This window comes from Trachypithecus francoisi, unplaced genomic scaffold (assembly GCF_009764315.1).
Source record: "Trachypithecus francoisi isolate TF-2019V2 unplaced genomic scaffold, Tfra_2.0 Lachesis_group2, whole genome shotgun sequence".
Taxonomy (NCBI): Eukaryota; Metazoa; Chordata; class Mammalia; order Primates; family Cercopithecidae; genus Trachypithecus; species Trachypithecus francoisi.
The window spans coordinates 142,474,606-142,494,015 of record NW_022681465.1 but is presented as its reverse complement, the minus strand read 5'-3'; the positions used below and the strand labels follow the sequence as shown (position 1 = coordinate 142,494,015).

The window sequence follows — 19,410 nt, the reverse complement described above, 5'->3', positions numbered from 1 at the left end:
ACCTTGGCCTGGCAATCCAGCTTGCTGACTGCTTTTGCAAATAAAGTTTTATTGGAACACAGCACTCGCATTGGTTTATGTAGTGTCTATGGCCATTCTCATGCTACAAAGACAGATTGAGTAGTTGTGGCAGAGACTACGTGGCCTGTAAAAACCTAGAATATTCTCTGGATTAAAAGATCACATAAAACACAGTGGCCAAGTTTGGGAATGGAACTTTTTGAAACAGGAGGAAGCCCAGGCTCACAAGAGAGAGCTCTGGGATCTCTTCTTCCCAGCTGGAGCCTCATCCAAGGGGATGTCCTGCTGGGAAGACTCCTTCAACAGTACATTCCTCCACCTAGGGAAATGACAACACATAGCACTATAACATTCATGTCACCACAGTTGTACAAATTAAGTTTTGTAGGCATTTCCAAGAGACAGATTAATTCTAACTGGAAAGATCCGGGAAGGCTTTCTGGGAAGAAAAAGATTTGAAAGGTGCCTGAAGGGATGGGTAGAGGGTACTTAAGAAATTCTTAGGTCACCCCTGAGCCACGGTAGACTACCTAGGACTCTGCTGAGCTAAAGGGGGTGAGTTCCCCATCACTGGGGGTGTTCAAGTCAAAGATGGTAACCGTTTGGCAGGGATAAGATAGCGGGAGACTGGATATGATAAAAGATACAATTCATTGAAATTGTGGATTCCACCGTGGTAGGCTTATGGCTTCTTTAGTGTCATTTCTCATCATATTTGCTAAGAGAGAGAGACACAGCATGGAGACTATGGGGCTTGCGGGGGCCAGGGGGGCGGGTCGAAGGAGAGACAGAGAAACACACACAGACAGAGAGGGGAGAGCGCTGAGAATAGGAGACAGGTGAAAGAGTCATATTCATACCAGAGTCAAAGAGAGCCTATACAAGTCACAGAGGGAGGAAACCCACACCAGGGCTTCACCGTCCTCTCCAACCCGCCACTTAATTGCTACAGAGAACAAAAGAAAGCAAAAGCCTGACAATTAGAGTTAAAACTAATCAAACGTCCCTTTAATACCTCTGGTTTGGCACCTGGCAGCCTTCTTAACGTACCCCATTGTTCCCTGGCAGGGCTTGGATGGCAGGAGCCCTCAGCTGCCTCTCTCGCTGCCAGGGGAGAGTGTGGAGTAGCAGGCAAGGGGGATCCAGGCTGTGAAAGGGAGAAGCAGGGAGGCATACCCCAGGCTGACTCTGCTGGGAGACCCCAACCCACAAGCAGAGAGGCCCCATCCTGGCGAGAAAGACAGCTCACACCACACCAGTGTCTGACAACCGCCCCGAGGCAGGGGTGGCAGGAAGAGTTATGGGTGGCAAAACTGACTCTGCTCATGTGCCAAGAAGCTATCATTCCCACGTACAGGTGAGGAAATGGAGGCCAAAAGACGTTAAAAGACTTGCCCAGAGAAGTAAACAAAACATGGTAGCTAAGAGTACAAGTTGGAGAGTCAGAAATCTGAATTGGAGTCCCACCACTTGTTTCTTGTACAGGCCTGGGAAGTGATTTAAGTTTCCTGAGCCTCAGTTTTCCCATCTGTAAAATGACAACAGTAAGGTCACTCACCCCCCTGTGATTACAGTGCTGATGAACTGAGATGGGCACAGTGCATGGCATGCAGTAAGAGCTCAATAAACTCATGGTCATCATCATTTCTGCTGTGGAGCCAGTGCTCAAGGACAAAGCTAACTCCTGGTCACCACACCGAGCTGTGCCCCACACTCCATGCCCCACGGCCGCACCAGGAGCCACCTGGAGCTTCCAAGGAAAGGTTCTTGAAATGGCGGGCAGAGGGGCCCCCACTCCTGCCCTGACAATGAACCGTACTCTCAGAGACACGAGTGGCTATGTTCAGCTGCCTCTGGGGGACCTAAGCTGCTCTCATCCAGGTTCTCTCTTTCCCAGAAACCTCCTGGGTGCCTGTGAGGTCCCCTCAGGCCAGGGAGTGGAGTATGTACCATTTCTGCTGGGAAAGCTGTCTTCACTCTCATTTAATGGATCAAACAAGGCAAAAAACAAGGTGGATTCTGTACCTACGTCATTTCTTTTTTTGTTTGTTTTTCTTTGAGATGGAGTCTTGCTCTGTCACCCAGGCTGGAGTATAGTGGTGCGATCTCAGCTCACTGCAACCTCCGCCTCCCAGTTTCAAATGATTATCCTGCCTCAGACTCCTGAGTAACTGGGATTACAGGCATGTGCCACTACACCCAGCTAATTTTTGTATTTTTAGAGAGTAGAGATGGGGTTTCACTATGTTAGCCAGGCTGGTCTCAAACTCCTGACCTCGTGATCCGCCCACCTTGGCCTCCCAAAGTGCTGGGATTACAGGTGTGAGTCACCATGCCCGGCCTCTACCTACATCATTTCTAATAAATCTAGAGCATCCCCTGACATGGCTTTAAAAAATAAAAAAATTAAAAAAAAAAAAAAACTTTATTAGATAGGGTAGACCTGAAATTCAGATACCTAGAAACAGAGAGAAGCAAGGCAAATGATTTCTTGAGCTGAGACGGAGCAGGAATCACCTAAATATAAACATAAGTGAGTCTGTCAGAGCCTAAGGTTTATATACTTATACTTCCAAGTAATTACTTTTTTTTCTCTGAAAAGTACATTAGTCTTAGAGACAGAAGGATTAGCCTCAGCTTATTGGCTTTGTGACTAGTCGTGTCACTTACGATCTTTGAACCTTAGTTTTTGCATCTGTGAGGTGGGGACTGTAAGCCCCGCTCTGCCTCCACCATGAGACGGAACTGGGAAAAGGCTATGGGAATTTGCATATCATAAAGGAGGGCTCCCAAAGTCGAATGTCTCCTGCAGCCGGGCCAATTGGATGAAAGGGTGAAGTGCCCAGGTTTGAGACCACTAAGTGCAGCAGGGGCGGTGGCCAACTGGAGAGCTAGGATCTGTCTAGAGGAGACAGCTGCTCCCACATCCAGAAAATTCTTACAAAACTTGAACCTGAACTCAGCAGCCGGACTTTCAGATTTAAAAAACAAAAACAAGGCCGGGCGCGGTGGCTCAAGCCTGTAATCCCAGCACTTTGGGAGGCCGAGACGGGCGGATCACGAGGTCAGGAGATCGAGATCATCCTGGCTAACCTCGTGAAACCCCGTCTCTACTAAAAAATACAGAAAACTTGCGCCGGGCAAGGTGGCAGGCGCCTGTAGTCCCAGCTACTCGGGAGGCTGAGGCAGGAGAATGGTGTGAACCCGGGAGGCAGAGCTTGCAGTGAGCTGAGATCCGGCCACTGCACTCCAGCCTGGGCGACAGAGCGAGACTCCATCTCAAAAAAAAAAAAACAAAAAAAAACAGAAATTAGTATAGAATTGTTTTAAAATAGGAAATATTCTCATGTTTAGGTACTGGTAACATATGAACACTAAAAAATAAAGAAACCAAACTATCTATGGGCCAGCACTGTTCAAGGCACACAAAACATAACTCTGGACTGCATCTGGCCCAGAGGCCACCAGTTTGCAACCTCCATTAAAGTATACAGGTAAGGTGATTAAAAATATATAAAGGTCAAAGAAATTAATAAAAGAAGCTCTCTGAATGAAACAGCCATTAAGGTTTATTATTAATAAAATAACCACAAATCCAAAGGACAGACCCTGGCTCTCCAAGAACAGAATTAGTAACTTTTCACTGAAGTTAGGTACCAAATTTAGAAACTGGTTATTTCACAAATAGGCACACACACACATATACATTTTAACTCTCAGCAGCTGACTCTGATCAATACTCAGGAGGAAACATGCAAAAAATAACAGTTTTCAGTTGGGAACATACAAAGTGCTTTAGCAGCAGGAAGTAATTTTCACACACACACCCCGGCCAGATGTTTCCAACCTGTTCCCTCGAAGAAACCCCCTTCTCTCCAGAAGCCCCCGTCGGCCCCTCTGCTCAGCAGCCCTCCTCTCAGAGGAGGCTGACATTTGTAACTCACAGGGGAGACCCACACACACACACACAACCCCGGCGAACTGGGCTCTTGGGAGGCTGCCCGAGTGCAGCATCCAGGCGGCACGTGGGACTTGCTATAATCCCTGCCCTGGCACGGCTGCCTGGGTATTCAGCTAAAAGAGCTTTCTGGAGCCAACAACAACAAATCCAAGAACCAGGCTCACGGGGCTCTCAGTGATAACCTCCCACTGAGGCCTCCTCAAGACCCTGTGAGCGGGGGCAGACCCACACACTCGCCCAAGACCATCCAGTCAGTGGCTGGCGCAGACAGCGGAAGGAAGCATCCCAGCTGGGCTGGAATCCTGTTTCCATCACTTCCTAGCTGTGTGGCCCTGGATATGTTACCTGACCTCTCTGCACCTCGATCCTCACAACTTTAATGTAATTTAATCTAATCATCACCACGACACTAGGAAGTAGTGATGACTTTGCTCATTTTAGGAGAAGGAGCTGGAAGCCCCAGAGGTCAGGCACAGAGCTGGCAAGTGGCAGAGCTGGACCTGGGGATCAGGTCACATTGGTTCCCAACTCCACACTCTCTCCACTGGTCTCTGCAGTACAAGAGAGAGGTTTACAGGGTCTCCACAATACTAACCTTTCCTAAAAGACCCCCTAGTTCAGCCTGTCACCCACTTAGAGGCACCTCATCCTTGCCCATGGCAGGAAGGCAGAGCACCCATCCTGGAAGAGAAGCAGACTGTAGGCATCAAAGGAAAACAAAGATCTATGGTTCCAGCCAATCCTCACAGCCCACAGGACAGGGATTCCAAAGTGCATCTCCCACGCCTGTCCTGAACTGGAGCCTGATCTGCCTGCATCAGATACAGTGCCACTGCTAAAAGCACCACAGAGCTCCCCTGTGAGTGCTGATTGACAACTTGGGAAGCTGCAGATAAACACACTCCCCAGGAACAGAAGTTCAAGGGCTGGTTCTGAAGCATTCCTGGGGAGAGTGGAGAGGGTCCCTGGGGAAAGAGAGGTCTGTCTCCTGTTAGGTGGGTGGAGAGGAGTTCGCTATTGGACCCTCAGTAGGATTTGTTAAATATGTGATCCTTGGCCAAGCCCAAACCAGCCCCTTCATGCTCCTTGGGCACGGATCCTGGTGTCACCATCCTTAACAGGCTCCCTAGGGATTGTGAAGCATCCTGAAGTTCAAGAAGAACCATTCCTAAGGCTAAGCTTCCAGCACTCAGCCAGCAGTTACTGAGTACCAACCATATTATTCACTCACTCACTCACTCACCCCCTCAGCCATTCAGCAAATATTTTAGACAAACAAGAGTGACCGAGAGAGTTTAGTTCCTGCCTTTAGGAAGCAGACAGTCTGGACAGATTAAAAACAATTACAGCATTGCATGACAGATTTATATATATGGCTCCAGGCCCTGGTTGGAAAGAATGCTAACCCAGGCGGCCCTGGCAGGGGTTGTCAGGTCTAGGGGCAAGGCTGCAGGGAAGAAGGATGTTAGAAGTCTTCCTGGAAGGGCCTCTGATCTAAGTAGGCAGATGAGAAAATCAAGGGACTAAGACCCCTGAGTGACCTTTGGGGGCTGGAGTGACCAAAGAACACTTCCTGGAGGCAGCAGGCTATGAGCTGAATCTAGAAGGATACAGAAGGTCTGGGTTGTCTCCCAGGGTGGGAGTTGAGAAGGCATTCCCAACAACTGCTTCACATTCCAAAGTTTCAGGGAGAGGGGTACCAAGAGCAGCCTCTGCATGCACAATTTCCTTCTCACCCCCAATAATCAGAGACTGCACCCACCTGGCTTCTTCCACGTCTTCTGAACCCTGTGCTGTTAGGCCAACCACTTATCTTCAAATTGCTCACCTTCTAGACAATGACAATGTTATGCAGCTCTCCCTACCTCCGCCAAAGGGAAGCCACAGAGAATTGAGTCCCTGCCATAGGCCAGGCACGTCACAAAGGCAGCAGCATCACCAAGTTTACCGAGCACTTGTTCTGCACCAAGCACTGTGTTTGGGGTTTTGCCCACAGTGACTCACTGAACCCTCAGGAGAACTCTGCTACCGTTAACATTACTAGCGTTTTACAGACCAAGAATTCCAGGCACAGAGGCCAAGCTTGCCCAAGCCTCAGGTTTTGAATTAGGCAGTATAGCTCCAAAGCTAGAGCACGATATGCACCCCACATGCCTCAAACCAGGAAGAACGGAGACAGGAGGAAGCTGAGGTAGAGGTTTCTCTTCCAGCGCACACCACCACCACATGACCTTAGGCGCTCCACTTCGGCTACTGAAGAGGCTGTCTTAGGGCAATGGTCTCTCTCGCCAGCTCAGATGTCCGGGCTTGCAGGAAGGGCTCAAGGGGCAGGGGTGGAAGACAGGTCCTTTGTCCTGCTCAGATATGGAGGAAGTAGGGTGGTTAAGGACTCAGCACTAGGTCAGAGTTCAAATGCCAACTCCACCACTATAGGCTGTGCATCCTCGGGCAAACACCTGCCTCTTTTCGAGCTTCGGTTCCCTCCTTTCCTACCTGGTTACAACAATATTTAACAGATGTACAAGTAAAGGACCTAGCAGAGTAAGCGCTAAATAAATGGTAACTGCTATGACTACTATTAACATTATCAACCTCATTATCAACCAACCATATCATCATCATTCTTCGGATCAGTATCGTTTTATGCTGTGGCTTTCATCACCTGAGAAAACTGAAGACAATTTAGCATCTGAAGCTTAACATTCTCTTAAAGCCAAAGGGAAGGAAAAAATAGGTCTGCTTTTTTCTTTCTCTCCTATCTACACTCAGCAGAGGGCAGCAAACAGGAACCATTCAAAGATAAGAGAGAGAGAAGAGAGACACATGGAGAGAAAGCTACACACGCATAAATACACACCCACCCACCACAGCAAGCAGAATTGTTTAGCTTCCTCTAGCTTCCAAAGTATGAACACTCCACCTCCTCCAGCTAAGAGGGCCAGGCAGAAAAAAACGTGGAAGCTGCAGAGACAGAAGTTCTTTTTCAGCTTGAGAAAAATTTTCAACGAATTGACTTTTAGTGTGTACGGGGGCAGGGGAGACAGTTCTTGGGACGTCTGTGAGGGGAAAGGAAGGCAGCGGCAGAACTGGTAAGTAAGATTCAATAAAGACAGCTTTCAACTGCTCTTTATGTCCACCCTCCACTGTGTGTTAGCAACCATTTGCACCCAAGCCTTCCTCAGCAACAAATCAAGGCCCACACAGCTAATCATCTCAGCCAAAGGGTGGCAGAGCTGGAACGAGAGCACAGACCTCCAGACTGCAGGTTCGGTGCCCAAAAATGGGTCCAGGGTGGCAAAGGGGTTTTCCCTCCAGGACCAAATCTCATCCCCAAGGAGTGACTGCTGCCTGGAACACTGTGTCAGCAGGACTCTGGAGTGGATATCTGTGGGCTTCTTCTCTAGATATCTTTCTCTTCCTCCCAAAAGCAGCACCCAGAGTCTTCTCTGGGGAACTGCTCTTCTTAGATCTGGGTAATCTGACTCCACTCCTAGCTCCAGGGTAGGTAAAGTCAATCAATACAGCTTCTCCTTCTGAAATCTGCGAATGGTTCAGACAGCACATTAGATCCAAAGTGGACCAGTAAGACCTAAGGAGATCTTGCTAGAGCTTATAGAAAAGATGTTTTCTCTGCCAGGCGTGGTGGCTCACGCCTGTAATCCCATCACTTTGGGAGGCCGCGGCAGGTGGATCACGAGGTCAGGAGATCGAGATCATCCTGGCTAACACGGTGAAACCCCGTCTCTACTAAAAATACAAAAAATTGGCCGGGTGTGGTGGCAGCTGCCTGTGGTCCCGGCTGCTCAGGAGGCTGAGGCAGAAGAATGGTGTGGACCCGGGAGGTGGAGCTTGCAGTGAGCCAAGATCGTGCCACTGCACTCCAGCCTGGGCGACAGAGCAAGACTCCATCTCTAAATAAATAAATAAATAAGCAAATAAATAAATAAATAAATAGAAAATATGTTTTCTCTCTCTTCTGTAGAAGCTACCAGAGGACAGAGACCCTCTCCTCTACGATCTAGGTGTGGATCTGAGGTCTGAAAGAGCTACTACCATTTTTTGCTGCCATGGAGCCTCAGAATGGAACAAAGTCAACACACAGAGGAAGTCAGAACCAACAGAAACCAGAGGAAAGGAGACCTAGCCCTGACAATGCCACAAACCTCTAGATCACACCATACCTGAAGCCAACTACAGTCACAGGAGCCAATATATTCCCTTACTCATTTCAGCCCACATGGCTTAATTTGTTTTGTTACTTGCAACTGATAGAGAATCTGAGGTGGTTCTTAGGCTCAGATTCTGTCTGTAAGGGATAGCAGTAATGGTGCCATGTGCTACACAGCCTTTAATTCCTCTACCCCTGTCCCTTTGCCCCCTTAAATTTTAATCCATTTAGTTGCTTTTGAAACTATAAAATGAGGCCAGGTGTGGTGGCTCACACCTGTAATCCCAACACTTTGGGAGGCCGAAGTGGGCGGATCGCCTGAGGTCGGGAGTTCAAGACCAGCCTGACCCACACGGAAAAACCCCATCTCTACTAAAAATACAAAATTAGCCAGGCTTGGTGGTGCATGCCTATAATCCCAGCTACTTGGGAAGGCTAAGGCAGGAGAATTGCTTGAACCTGGGAGGTGGAGGTTGTGGTGGGCCGAGATCGCGCCATTGCACTCCAGCCTGGGCAACAAGAGCAACCTCCATCTCAAAAAACAACAACAACAACAACAACAAAACACTATAAAATGTTGGAAAGAAAATGAACAAAAATAGATCTACAAAAAAATAGATAGGTAAGTTCTAGTAGATAATCGGTCTCACTAAGCAGTGGCCTCCAAAATTTGGGGTGATAATCTTGGCTCCTGAAAGAAATAATGGTAGAGAAGGATCAAATATCAGTATATAGAGGGAAAAAATTTCTCATGGTGAAATAGAACAAGAACTTGGAGAACGGATTCTGATCTGCATTCCTCCCTATGGGAACTTGTTTAATTTGTTTCCCCTTTTCTTGGCCTCAGTTTTCATACCTACAAACTGAGGAGATTGAACTAGATGACTTCTGAAGCCCCCTGCCTGCTCTGATACATTTCAGTCATTCAGCAAACACATCCTGTCTTCCAAGTGCCAAATCTTGTGCTTTGTGCTAGAGGAGGATGTGTTCCTACCTTAAGACATTTCCAGCAGGGAGGCCACAATACACTTCTTGCCACGGGAATTCAGGTGTATATGGGCTACCTCCTTTCCCCACTCCACTGCGCATAAGGACAGAGGTTCTCTGGGGAAACAAGACTCTTATTCAAGGCCTTCCCTTACCAGCTCTGACACATATATGGGATGCAGAGGGTTAGATATATGTAAAACACAGGAACCGCTGCAAACACCGTCAGGAGCATTTCGCTGCTATAGGGCTTACTGGTAGCTGCCAGGTTTGCCTCAAGGTGCTTTTGATTCAGTGAGAAGAACCTGATGCCATCTCTGTGTAAGAGCTGACTGTGGACAAGGTACAATTAGCAAGCTAGATGGTTATCTTTTAAATGGGCTTTTGCTTTTCATTCCTGATTCCATTATCTGTTACCGTGTCACTGGAACCAACAGATCAAAGGCTGAACATCCTTAGACTACAGCCTGAGAAAAGACATTCAAATAGGAACATACTCTTAAGTTGTGGCCTCATTACAAGTTAGATACAGAGGCCTGTTTAAATATACTATCACTATTCAGATGTGCTTCCAAGCATACTCTCAGAACCTCAGGATGTAAGAGTTGGAAAAGCCCTAACAGAGTATCTATTCCCTACATTACTAATGAGTTTCCATATGTCATTAACTCTACTTGAGTAGCCCTGCTGAGAAACAATCTGAGCCCAAGTCTGGTGTTAGTAACAAAAAGATTGATTAGCAATGTCTGCCTTGGCCATGGGAGGGGAAGCATCATTACAATATGCATTTGCCTTTTCCCTTCTGAATCTAAGCCTCACTTAGCAGATGAGGAATCCAAGGCTCAGAGAGGTTAAACCTCTCTCCTGAGTACACGCAGTGAGTTTAGGGCAGGAGAAAGGACTAAAAACCAGGTCTCTGTTCCCAGGCCTTCCTCAGCTGGAATCCTTGGTAGACAGCAAGCCAAGAATGAGAGAAAGAATGTAGGGAGCTGGATTTGTTCTGGCAAATCAACAACCCTTCCCTAGTGGCATCAGATTTCACCTGGGCATGCAGACAGAGGAGTGATTAGCAAGCTAAAGGATACTAGCCCTTCTGTGGAAAATTAAGGAAATCATTCCAAGGCTACATTTCTATGATACTTTCTGATGGGCAAGGTTTCTGCCACCAGGAAGACTGAAAAAAGAGAAAAAAACATTGATTTCTGGATGCTCTAAGAATAAAGTTCAGCTCTAACACAATGAGAAATAAATCCTGATACTTGAAAATTAAAGTCACCAGTATTCCATTATTCCACCAGTTTCTATTCCACACATTCTATTATCCAGTGAAGCCATTTTTCAACAAGAGATTATAGCTCAGAAATGAGGAGAGACTGCACTCAGTTTCCTAACTAGAGCTTTTAATAACCTGTCCCAAACCTGGAATATGAAACAGACTGTTGAATTAAACCAAGATGTTAAACAGATTGGGGGTTGGAATGAGAGGGACCCACACATTAAAAGGAAGATGGCTTCAAGACCAGCTTTTCTTGCTTGGTTTTGCAGCTTCCCAAGAAGCCAACTGTCTGACCAGATGACTGCTGAAATCCTGGAAGCATTATGTGTCCTTTATAAATCAGCTATCCCACCCAGCTGCAGAGGTACACCCAGGATGAGTTGGCATGACAGTTATGTAGACTTTCATTCTAGCAGATGATAAACACCCTTAATTTGAAACTCCGTATTCTTTAATCCAGTGGAGAAATCAAGGAGTTAGAGGACTACTCAAGTAGTGGATATGTTACTCTCAAAGAATCTTCTTTCAAACCCATATGGAACACATTTTTTATTTGGATAAAGTCCTGTTAGACTTCCTTCCAGAGCCTCTGCAGTTATTTCTACCAGAAAGATCAACAAGATGCTCAAAGATGATTCTCAACAATTACAAGAATGACAGGCAGAGCTCAGAACTGGTCAGCCCTGTCGAAAAAGCTCTGTATGCTCAAGATGCCAGATTTCCCAGATAGCAGCCTGGCGTGTTACGTGTATGTTCCAGTACACTGGGGTGAGGGATGGAACACCATCACTCCGAGAAGTCAGCCTCTTTCCTCAAGGCCAGCTGACATTCAGACAAGGGACTGGGGGCCAAGCCCAGTGCTCTGCATCTGTGAGAGAGTGAAACAAAAAGGGGCTGTGTGGAAATTTGGCAGGGTGTTCTTGAAAGGCAGCAGATGAATGCTGAATCCTGTAGCACCTACAAGTGCTTATCATTGGGGAAACAGCTCCATTCTGCTGCTTCCAGGAAGCAAAGAGATTTTCTTTAAAGCAAAAATAATCAGTTGGTATTCCCCCCAACCCCCCAAACCCCCTTCACCACTTCTTCCTCCTCCTCTTCATGCTATTCCAGAGAAAAAGAAATAAACAAAAACTAGATCTTCCCAGATGAGCCTGTCTATCCATTTCAGTTAGGGGCTCTGAGCAGCACCCAGCTGTTGCTCCCTGCTCTCCCTGCCCAAAAGGCTGCCTTACTCCATCAATACCCTCTTGCACAAGTGAGTAATTTACTTTGAAAGCTCAGGCCAAACTGGCAGTTAACCTTGACCTTCTCTACACATCTGGGTCTATAGAAATGAAAATCAGGACGTCTTTGGCATCTATAGCAAATGAAATACGAAGGCTTTCTCCAAGCAGAGGCAGAATGTCAAGCGCTATTTTAGAATGGGCTACAGCTATTCTAAAGGAGAGTTTTGCATTAGGGTAGGACACTCCCCCTTGACCTGGGGCTGTGTCCAGTATGGAGCCTCCACAGCTAGGGATGCTACAAGGAACTCTGGACTTAAGACAGAAAAAAAGAAGTGACCATTGTATTCCTCACTGATTAACTGACAGTATCACAGAATGTTAGAGCTGGACCAATAATCATGGTTTACAGATCAAGAAAGTAAGGCTCAGAGAAGGAGATGAAAGGTGATCAAGGACACACACAGTAAGCTAGTGGTAGAGCTGAGGTCAGAACCCTGGAACTCCTGACTCTGATGCTGGTACTGAATAGGAACAGAGGAAAGAGATTTCATGAAAGGAAAACCCACACAGATACAGAATATCAGGGAGAGAGGTCTAAGCTAACTGTCAGGGTTTGAACCAGGGGTTTAGGAAAGAGACGGAAACCTTAGTTTCTAAACAGTAAGCTCTACCAGAAAGATCAATGAGACCCTCTGGGATGCTTTGCAACAATTAACAGAGTGACAGGCGGAGCTCAAATTGGTCAGCTCTGTAGCAGAGCCCTCTGCGCTCCAGATGCCAGACTGCCTAGACAGCAGCCTAATACTGGGAAGAATAAGGAAAACCATCAATCTCAGAAAAGCCAGCCTCTTTCGTCAAGGCCAGCCAACAATCAGTCAAGTCTGACCCTGATACACAAATTATCCACTTCTCATGGGACCAGAGAAATCCCATAAGAAAGCCTGAAATGTTCCACTATATGAAACAGTCTAAGCAATACACTCACTAGCACCTCCTGGGAGGGTGGGAGTGATGTGACAGAGCTTCTGCTATCAGGGAGCTGCTAGTTTAAATGCATGCACGCACATATACACACAAACATACACGGGTAAGTTCGAAGGAGGCAGAAACCATTCCGATCCCAGTTTTGGCTGCAGTAAACACTACAACTAACCAGACTAGACAAGTTCAGAAGAGACAGGGAAGGCTTCTGGTGTTCCATCCTCAGGACGCTGGGCACCAATAGCCTCTGGGACATTTTGGGGGTCCCCCCACCAGAGTCCCACCTCTGGACTCCCATAAGGTCAAAGGCAGCAGGTACCTCAAGGACGAGAACCTTACCCCCTTCTCCACCCCCAGGGGCTTGAAGCTTCAAGGAGAGAGTGATCTTTACATTCTGCAAGGAATCCACAGGATCTGAGAAAGGAAAAGGCTAGAGTTGCTGGGGGGGTGGGGGGGCGGGCGCTGTTGAATAAATGGGGAGAGTAGGAAGGCCTGGATGTCTCGTTGGGCAGACGAGAAATCAGGAAAAGGGCTGACCTGAGTAAAAAAAAAAAAAAAAAAAAAAAAAAGAACACTGGGATCAGCAGGTAGGGGTTGTTGGGGGTGGGAGGAGGGGAGCAGAGAGGACCTGGACACCAAATAGAAGAACCAGAATCTGCATTCCTATTGGCACAAGGCAGGAGTCATTCTGGGATACAGGGATGCAGATAGGATCCTTCAAAAGAGATCCGCTGGAAGACCTCAAGGAGCACCAGACAGAAAGGAAGGCGATAACATGTGGTGAGAAATAGCGTCCTGGGTTCTAGTTCGTACTCAGTCTCTGACTGGCTTGGGACCCTGGAGGAGTCCCGACAGAACTCAATTTTCCCATCCGGAAAATGGGAAGAGCTTTACAGTCTCGGAGCTGACTGAGGCGGCAGACAGCAGAAGGTGGAGGAAGGAACCACAGGCTAAAAGTGAATTCGGAAAGGGGGTGTTCCCGGCCTGTAGCAACGGGGGGACTCACCTGTCCCGCCGCCGGCGCCACCACCGCCCCCGATCCCCCAGGGGTGCCGTCGGGCTGCCGCTCGCGGTACAGCGCCCAAAGCCCCACGTTGGGCAGGAGGACCAGGGCCGCCAGCACCAGCGCCACCGCCTGCAGGAGCCGCTTCTCCTTCCGCCTCATCGGGGCCGGTCAGCCCCGCCGCGCCCCGCCGGCTCCGCCGCGCCGCCCCCAGCTCCGAGCGTCCGCCAGTCCGCCCGGCGGCGGCAGCAGCTCAGCGAGCAGAAGCGGCCGCGGCGCCGGCCCCGCTCCAACTCCGCGGCACTTCCGCCGCTCGCCGGCCGGGGAGCCAGGCGCCGCCACCGCGCCGCCGCCACAGGGGGGTCGTCGCCGCCGCCGCCGCCCCCGGGCCCCGCCAAGTCGCCCGCCCCGCGCCGCCAGCCCCCGCGTCGGTAGTCGAGTCTCTGCGCCACCAGCCTAGGCCCTCTCGCGGAGCGTCTCGGCCCGCCTGGGCGCGGCAGGGTGCCGGGCCAGAGCGCTTCCCCCTTCTCGAGCTGCGATGGTGCGTCCCGCTCCTCGGTGGCTCCCCCGCCCTCGGGAGCTTTGCAAAAGTCCCGGAGTTGGCGAGTTGGGCGCTAACTGGTGCGGGCTGGGCACCGCTGGGTGGGGTGCATGTTCGCGCGCCCGGGTACCCTGCCCGGCAACCTCCGCCCGGGACTGCAGCCGAACGTTTGCTGCCTCTCTGGGGATATGCAAATAGTGCTGGGGCCCCGCCGAGCGTTCAGCGCCTGCAGCCCCCGGGGCTGTCACTTCCAGCCCACCTAGGCTCGGCCCCCAGGACCTGCGGACCTATTTTGACGCCGGGGACTCGGTGTTCCCGGCCATGAAACGGGGCCACAGCCGTGCTCCACGTTCACTGTTCCGCGGGCGAGCCCTGGTTTTCTTCCTCTAGGAGGCCCCTGGCGTTAGTTGTAAACGCCCTCTGCAAACTGTGGGGAGCTGTGCCCCACCGCCGCCCGTCTGTAAATCCTGCAAACCGGCGGGTAGGTGACAGTAGCCTCTCTGCAGCACCTTTCCTCACGCAAGTCCAACCCACTTAGAGTTAGAATGCCCTGCATTCTCACGCGTGCTTTTGGACCCTCAGCGTACTGAGCTCTTCCCGGAAAGCTCTCAGCGAACCGTTGGCGAGCGCCTACTATGTGCCAAACACTGTGCCAGGCTCTGGGATGAAATGAAAACAGACCTGAGCCCTGACATCTGGGAGCTGAAACATGAAACACGTAATTTCACTAGACCAGGCAATGTGTATGTAACTGTGGCGAGGGCTTTGACAGAGGAGTCGGGCTTCTGGGCGATGCGGAGGGCCGCGGAGCTGGACTCCGACGGTGATGCCAGCCAGCGGCTCCTCCTCGGGGACACTTGACACTGATCACTTAGCTGCCTCCTCCCTGATGCGGAGGAGCGGAGCACCCCCTTGGCTGCATTCCTCTCTGCCACCCCCACATTCGTCCTTTTGATTCTCTGCTTCTCTAGCTCAGCCGCTGACCCTCGTGCCTAGCTGCCCCCAGTCCTTGACCAGCGTTCTGACAACTCTTGCCTCCCAGTTCTTCCAGCTCCAGGCTGAGCGATGGGGATTCAGTTTTCTAACATCACAGCTCAGTTCTTGATTTTTGCCGCAAAACCTTCAAAGCTTCCATCACCTCGGCTCTAGAGTCCACCACGCTCCTCGCCTGTGACCTGCTAGGGCTGATCAAACGTTCTGTGTCCTGCCCTGCCCTGCCCTGCCCTGAGCTTCGCTCAGCCTGTTGCAGGCTTTGTGTTTTCCTTCTTGTGGTGTTGACCACGCAGCTCCTTCTACCCATAGAACCCCCTCCTCTAGGTCAGTGGAAATCTTGTTCATCCTTCCGTGTCTAGTTGAACTGCCACCTCCTCCACGAAGTCTTCTAAAACTCCTCCTCAGGGAACTGTTGTCTTTCTTCGGATTTCCATCACAATAATGCTTACCTTTTATTGAGTGCTTACTCTATGTCAGGCACCATGTTAAACCCTTGACATGCATTACCTCTTTAAATGCTCAGTTAACCTGTGAGGTACATACTTTTCTCATGCCCATTGGCGAATGAGACTCAGATTTAAAAATTCATGTAATCCCAGCACTTTGGGAGGCCAAGGCGGGCAGATCACGAGGTCAAGAGATCGAGACCATCCTGGCCAACATGGTGAAACCCCGTCTCTACTAAAAATACAAAAATTATCTGGGCGTGGTGGCAGGTGCCTGTAATCCCAGCTACTTGGGAGGATGAGGCAGGAGAATCGCTTGAACCCAGGAAGTGGAGGTTGCAGTGAGCCAAGATCGTGCCACTGCACTCCAGCCTGGCAACAGAGCGAGACTCTGTCTCAAAAAACAAAACAAAAACAAAAACAAACAAAAAAAGAATGTGGCAGCCAGAATGATCTTGTTTTATCCAAGGTTAGATAGTATCGCCCCTCTGCTCAAATCCCTCCGGTGGCTTCCCACCTCCCATTAGGTTCCTAAGAAAGTACAGGATCCTACAAGCCCATATATGATTAGCCCTCACTCCTTACTGTCCTTATTGTGCCCCAGTGACATTGGCCTCCTTGCTGTTCCTCAGAGCATGCCTCAGGTAGGCACAGTCCTGCCTCAGGACATTTGCACCTGGTGTTACCTCTGCCTAGAATGGCCATTTTTCTATTTCTAGTTCCTAACTCTATGTCTTTTTAAAACACATTTTTTTGTGTGATAAACATACGTAAAACATCATTTGAACTATTTTAAAGTATACAATTCAGCGGCATTATGTAAATGCACATTGTTGTGCAGCCATCATGGCTATCTATCTCCAGAACTGGTCATCTGAAACTCTGTACCCATTAAACACTAACTCCCTATTCCCCTCTCGCCACAACTGCTGGCAACCACCCACCATTCTGCTTTATCCTTTTTGAATTTGACTATTCTAGGTACATCATGTAAGTGGAATCATATCATATTAGTTCTTTTGTTTCCGGTTTATTTCACTTATAATATTTTTCAGATTCACCCATGTTGTTACATGTGTCTGAGTTTCATTCCTTTTTTTTTTCTTTTTGACACAGTGTCTTACTCTGTTGCCCAGGCAGGTGTGTAGTGGTGTGGTCACTGGTACAGTCATAGGATCATAGCTGATTGCAGCCTCAAACTCCTGGGCTGAAGCCACCCTCCCACCTCAGCCTCCTAAGTAGCTAGGACTACAGGCCCATGCCACCACACCCAGCTAATTTTTTAAAAATATTTTGTGGAGACCGGGTCTAGCTATGTTGCCCAGGCTGGTCTTGAACTTCTGGCCTCAAATGATCCTCCCACCTTGGCCTCCCAAAGTGCTGGGATTACAGGTGTAAGCCACTATGCTCAGCCAAATTCCATTCCTTTTTTCAAGATTGAATACTGTTCCATTGTATGTATGCCATGTTTTGTTTATTCATTCATCCATAGATGGACATTTGGGTTGTTTCTACCTTTTGGCTACTGTGAATAATGTTGCTATGAATAGCCCTATGTCTTTTATACTGCAGTGGATACACAGTGTTTATGTAATTAGATAATGTTGCAAAAACTTTTATGTGCTGCTATAGCACTGAGCGCAATGCTGGTAACAGAGCAACTAGAATGTTCTTTTTACAAACACAAGGCTAACTCTGCTGCTAGGACTTGCCTATGGCTTCTCTTCATGTCAGAATATGTCTGTGAAGCCAGGCATGGTGGCATGTGTCTGTAGTCCTGTCTACTCTGGAGGCTGAGGTGAGAGGATTGAGCCCAGGAGTTCAGGCTGCAGTGAGCTATGATCACAGAATTGTACTCCAGCCTGGGTAACAAAGCAAGACCAAGTCTTTCAAAACAAATAAACAAAAAACAGCCCAAAATCTGTGAGAATCCTTACCCTACATTATTTGACCCAACTTCTAATTTTTGCCTTCTTTCCTTCTCTTCTAGTTACACTGGTCTTGCTATATTCCTCAAATATATACCAAATTGGTGATTCCCTCAGGGCCTTTGCAAGTTTACTGTGCCCTTGTCTGGAAACCTCTTCCTCTCCAGCTTTGCATGGTTCTCTCTCCACCTTCTCTCAGGAAGCAGATCAGAGGTCCTGCCTCAGAGAGAGCTTCCCTGACCATCAGGTCTAAGATATCAACTAGCACCACCATCATCTCCATTTGCTTGATTTTTCTTCAGAGCAGGTATCATTTTTGGTCTCCCTCTCTAGAATGTTGAGTTCCAAACAGATAGGAACTTTGTATTTATTTGCCTTCTACGGTATCCCCTGCCTCTGTCAGCACATAAAGGCATGCACTGTTCAACAACATTTCAGTCAGCAACGAACTGTATATACATGATGGTGTTCCCGTAAGACTATAATACTCTATTTTTACTGTACCTTTTCTATGTTTGGTTATGCTTAAATACACAAATACCATTGTGTTACAATTGCCTACAGTATTCAGGACAGAAACATGCTGTACAGGTTTGTAGCCTGAGAGTAATAGGCTATACTCTGTAGCCTAGGTGTGTAGTAGGCTATCCTATCTAAGTTTGTGCAAATATGCTTTATGATGTCCTCTATGAGAAATCACCTAATGACACATTTCACAGAGTATATCCCCATTGCTAAGCCATGCACAATTGTATTTCCCTTCATTGTGAATCAGAAAACTGGTGCTCCTTCCAGGCGGGAGAACTTACAGAAAGGATCCCCCCTCTCCTTATGCTAAAGCAACCAGAGCAGAGCCAAGGTGTGTGGATTTCAGCTCATATTCCCACCCAGCCACACAAACTAAGCTGTGGCCTGTCCCAGGTCTGGCACACAGTAGGTGCTCAATAAGCACCTCTTAAGTGAAGTGCTGTATAGCAGTGGAGATCAAGTCCAGGAGGGAAGATACTCAGCGTCTCTCTCCTTCCCATCCCGTCTTCTAGCTCCTTAGAAGATTCTGCACAAAATTGGATTTGAGCTTTTTCTCATGTCACTTGTTGATCAAATCTGCATGCCAGCCCAGTCTGGCCCCAGTGGGGGCTCTAGCCCAAGAACCCAGCTTTAATCCAGGGACTCTTTGATCACTTTCTATAATATGGGATGTGCCAGGCAGGGGGCAGGCTCCTGGAGTTTCATTCCACTCACTGAGACAATACCATTTGAGACATAGGCAGTCTATTAGCCCCGGCTGGTTTCCTGGGAGAACTGATCTGGTCATTGATTGAAATTGAACAAAAAATGTTACTTTCAGACTGAGCCCTCTAGGCCTATTGCAGGCATTAAATAAGATAATGTGTGTAAAGGGCTTACCGCGCAGACCCTGGTCTAATGTAAGCACTAGGAGCTGGGTGAAATAAAAGCTCAACAACACAGGAACATTGAGAGGGATGAACAGAATTTCAGCTGTCAGGCAAAACCTTCTGCTCTGGCCTGTGCCTCTGTGCTCTCATCTCCTGTTACTCTCCTCATTCGTTCCAAAGCAGCCACACTCTCCTTCTTCCTGGTCCTTGAAGGCCCTCTGCCCATTCCAGCCCCAAGACCTTTGCATTAGCTCGTCTCTGCCACCTGTTTCCCCAGATCTTGTTCCACTGTTGGCTCCCTCTCACCCTTCAGGTCCCAGACTACATATCACCTCTTCACAGAGACCTTCCTTAACTACGACCTTCCACAACTACCTAGGCACTCTCTCCCATACTTTACATCCTGCCATGTTTTCTTCACAGTGCCTACATATCCCTCTTTGCCATAGTCTCATTTGTGTGTTTATTTTCTTGTTTATTAT

The 19,410-nt window shown here is 48.5% G+C and overlaps 1 protein-coding gene across 3 annotated transcripts in view; it reads right to left on the bottom strand.

Annotated features, from left to right (window-relative positions):
* The window catches only part of GALNT10 (polypeptide N-acetylgalactosaminyltransferase 10), a 233,254-nt gene extending 219,323 nt beyond the window's left edge, over positions 1–13,931 (bottom strand). For all 3 annotated transcript variants that reach the window (XM_033180692.1, XM_033180691.1, XM_033180688.1), the window contains exon 1: positions 13,627–13,931. In XM_033180692.1, coding sequence (XP_033036583.1) covers positions 13,627–13,785 — 159 coding nt within the window. In that variant the 5' untranslated portion in view covers positions 13,786–13,931. The remainder of the gene's footprint in view (positions 1–13,626) is intronic.
* Positions 13,932–19,410: the final 5,479 nt, after the last annotated feature.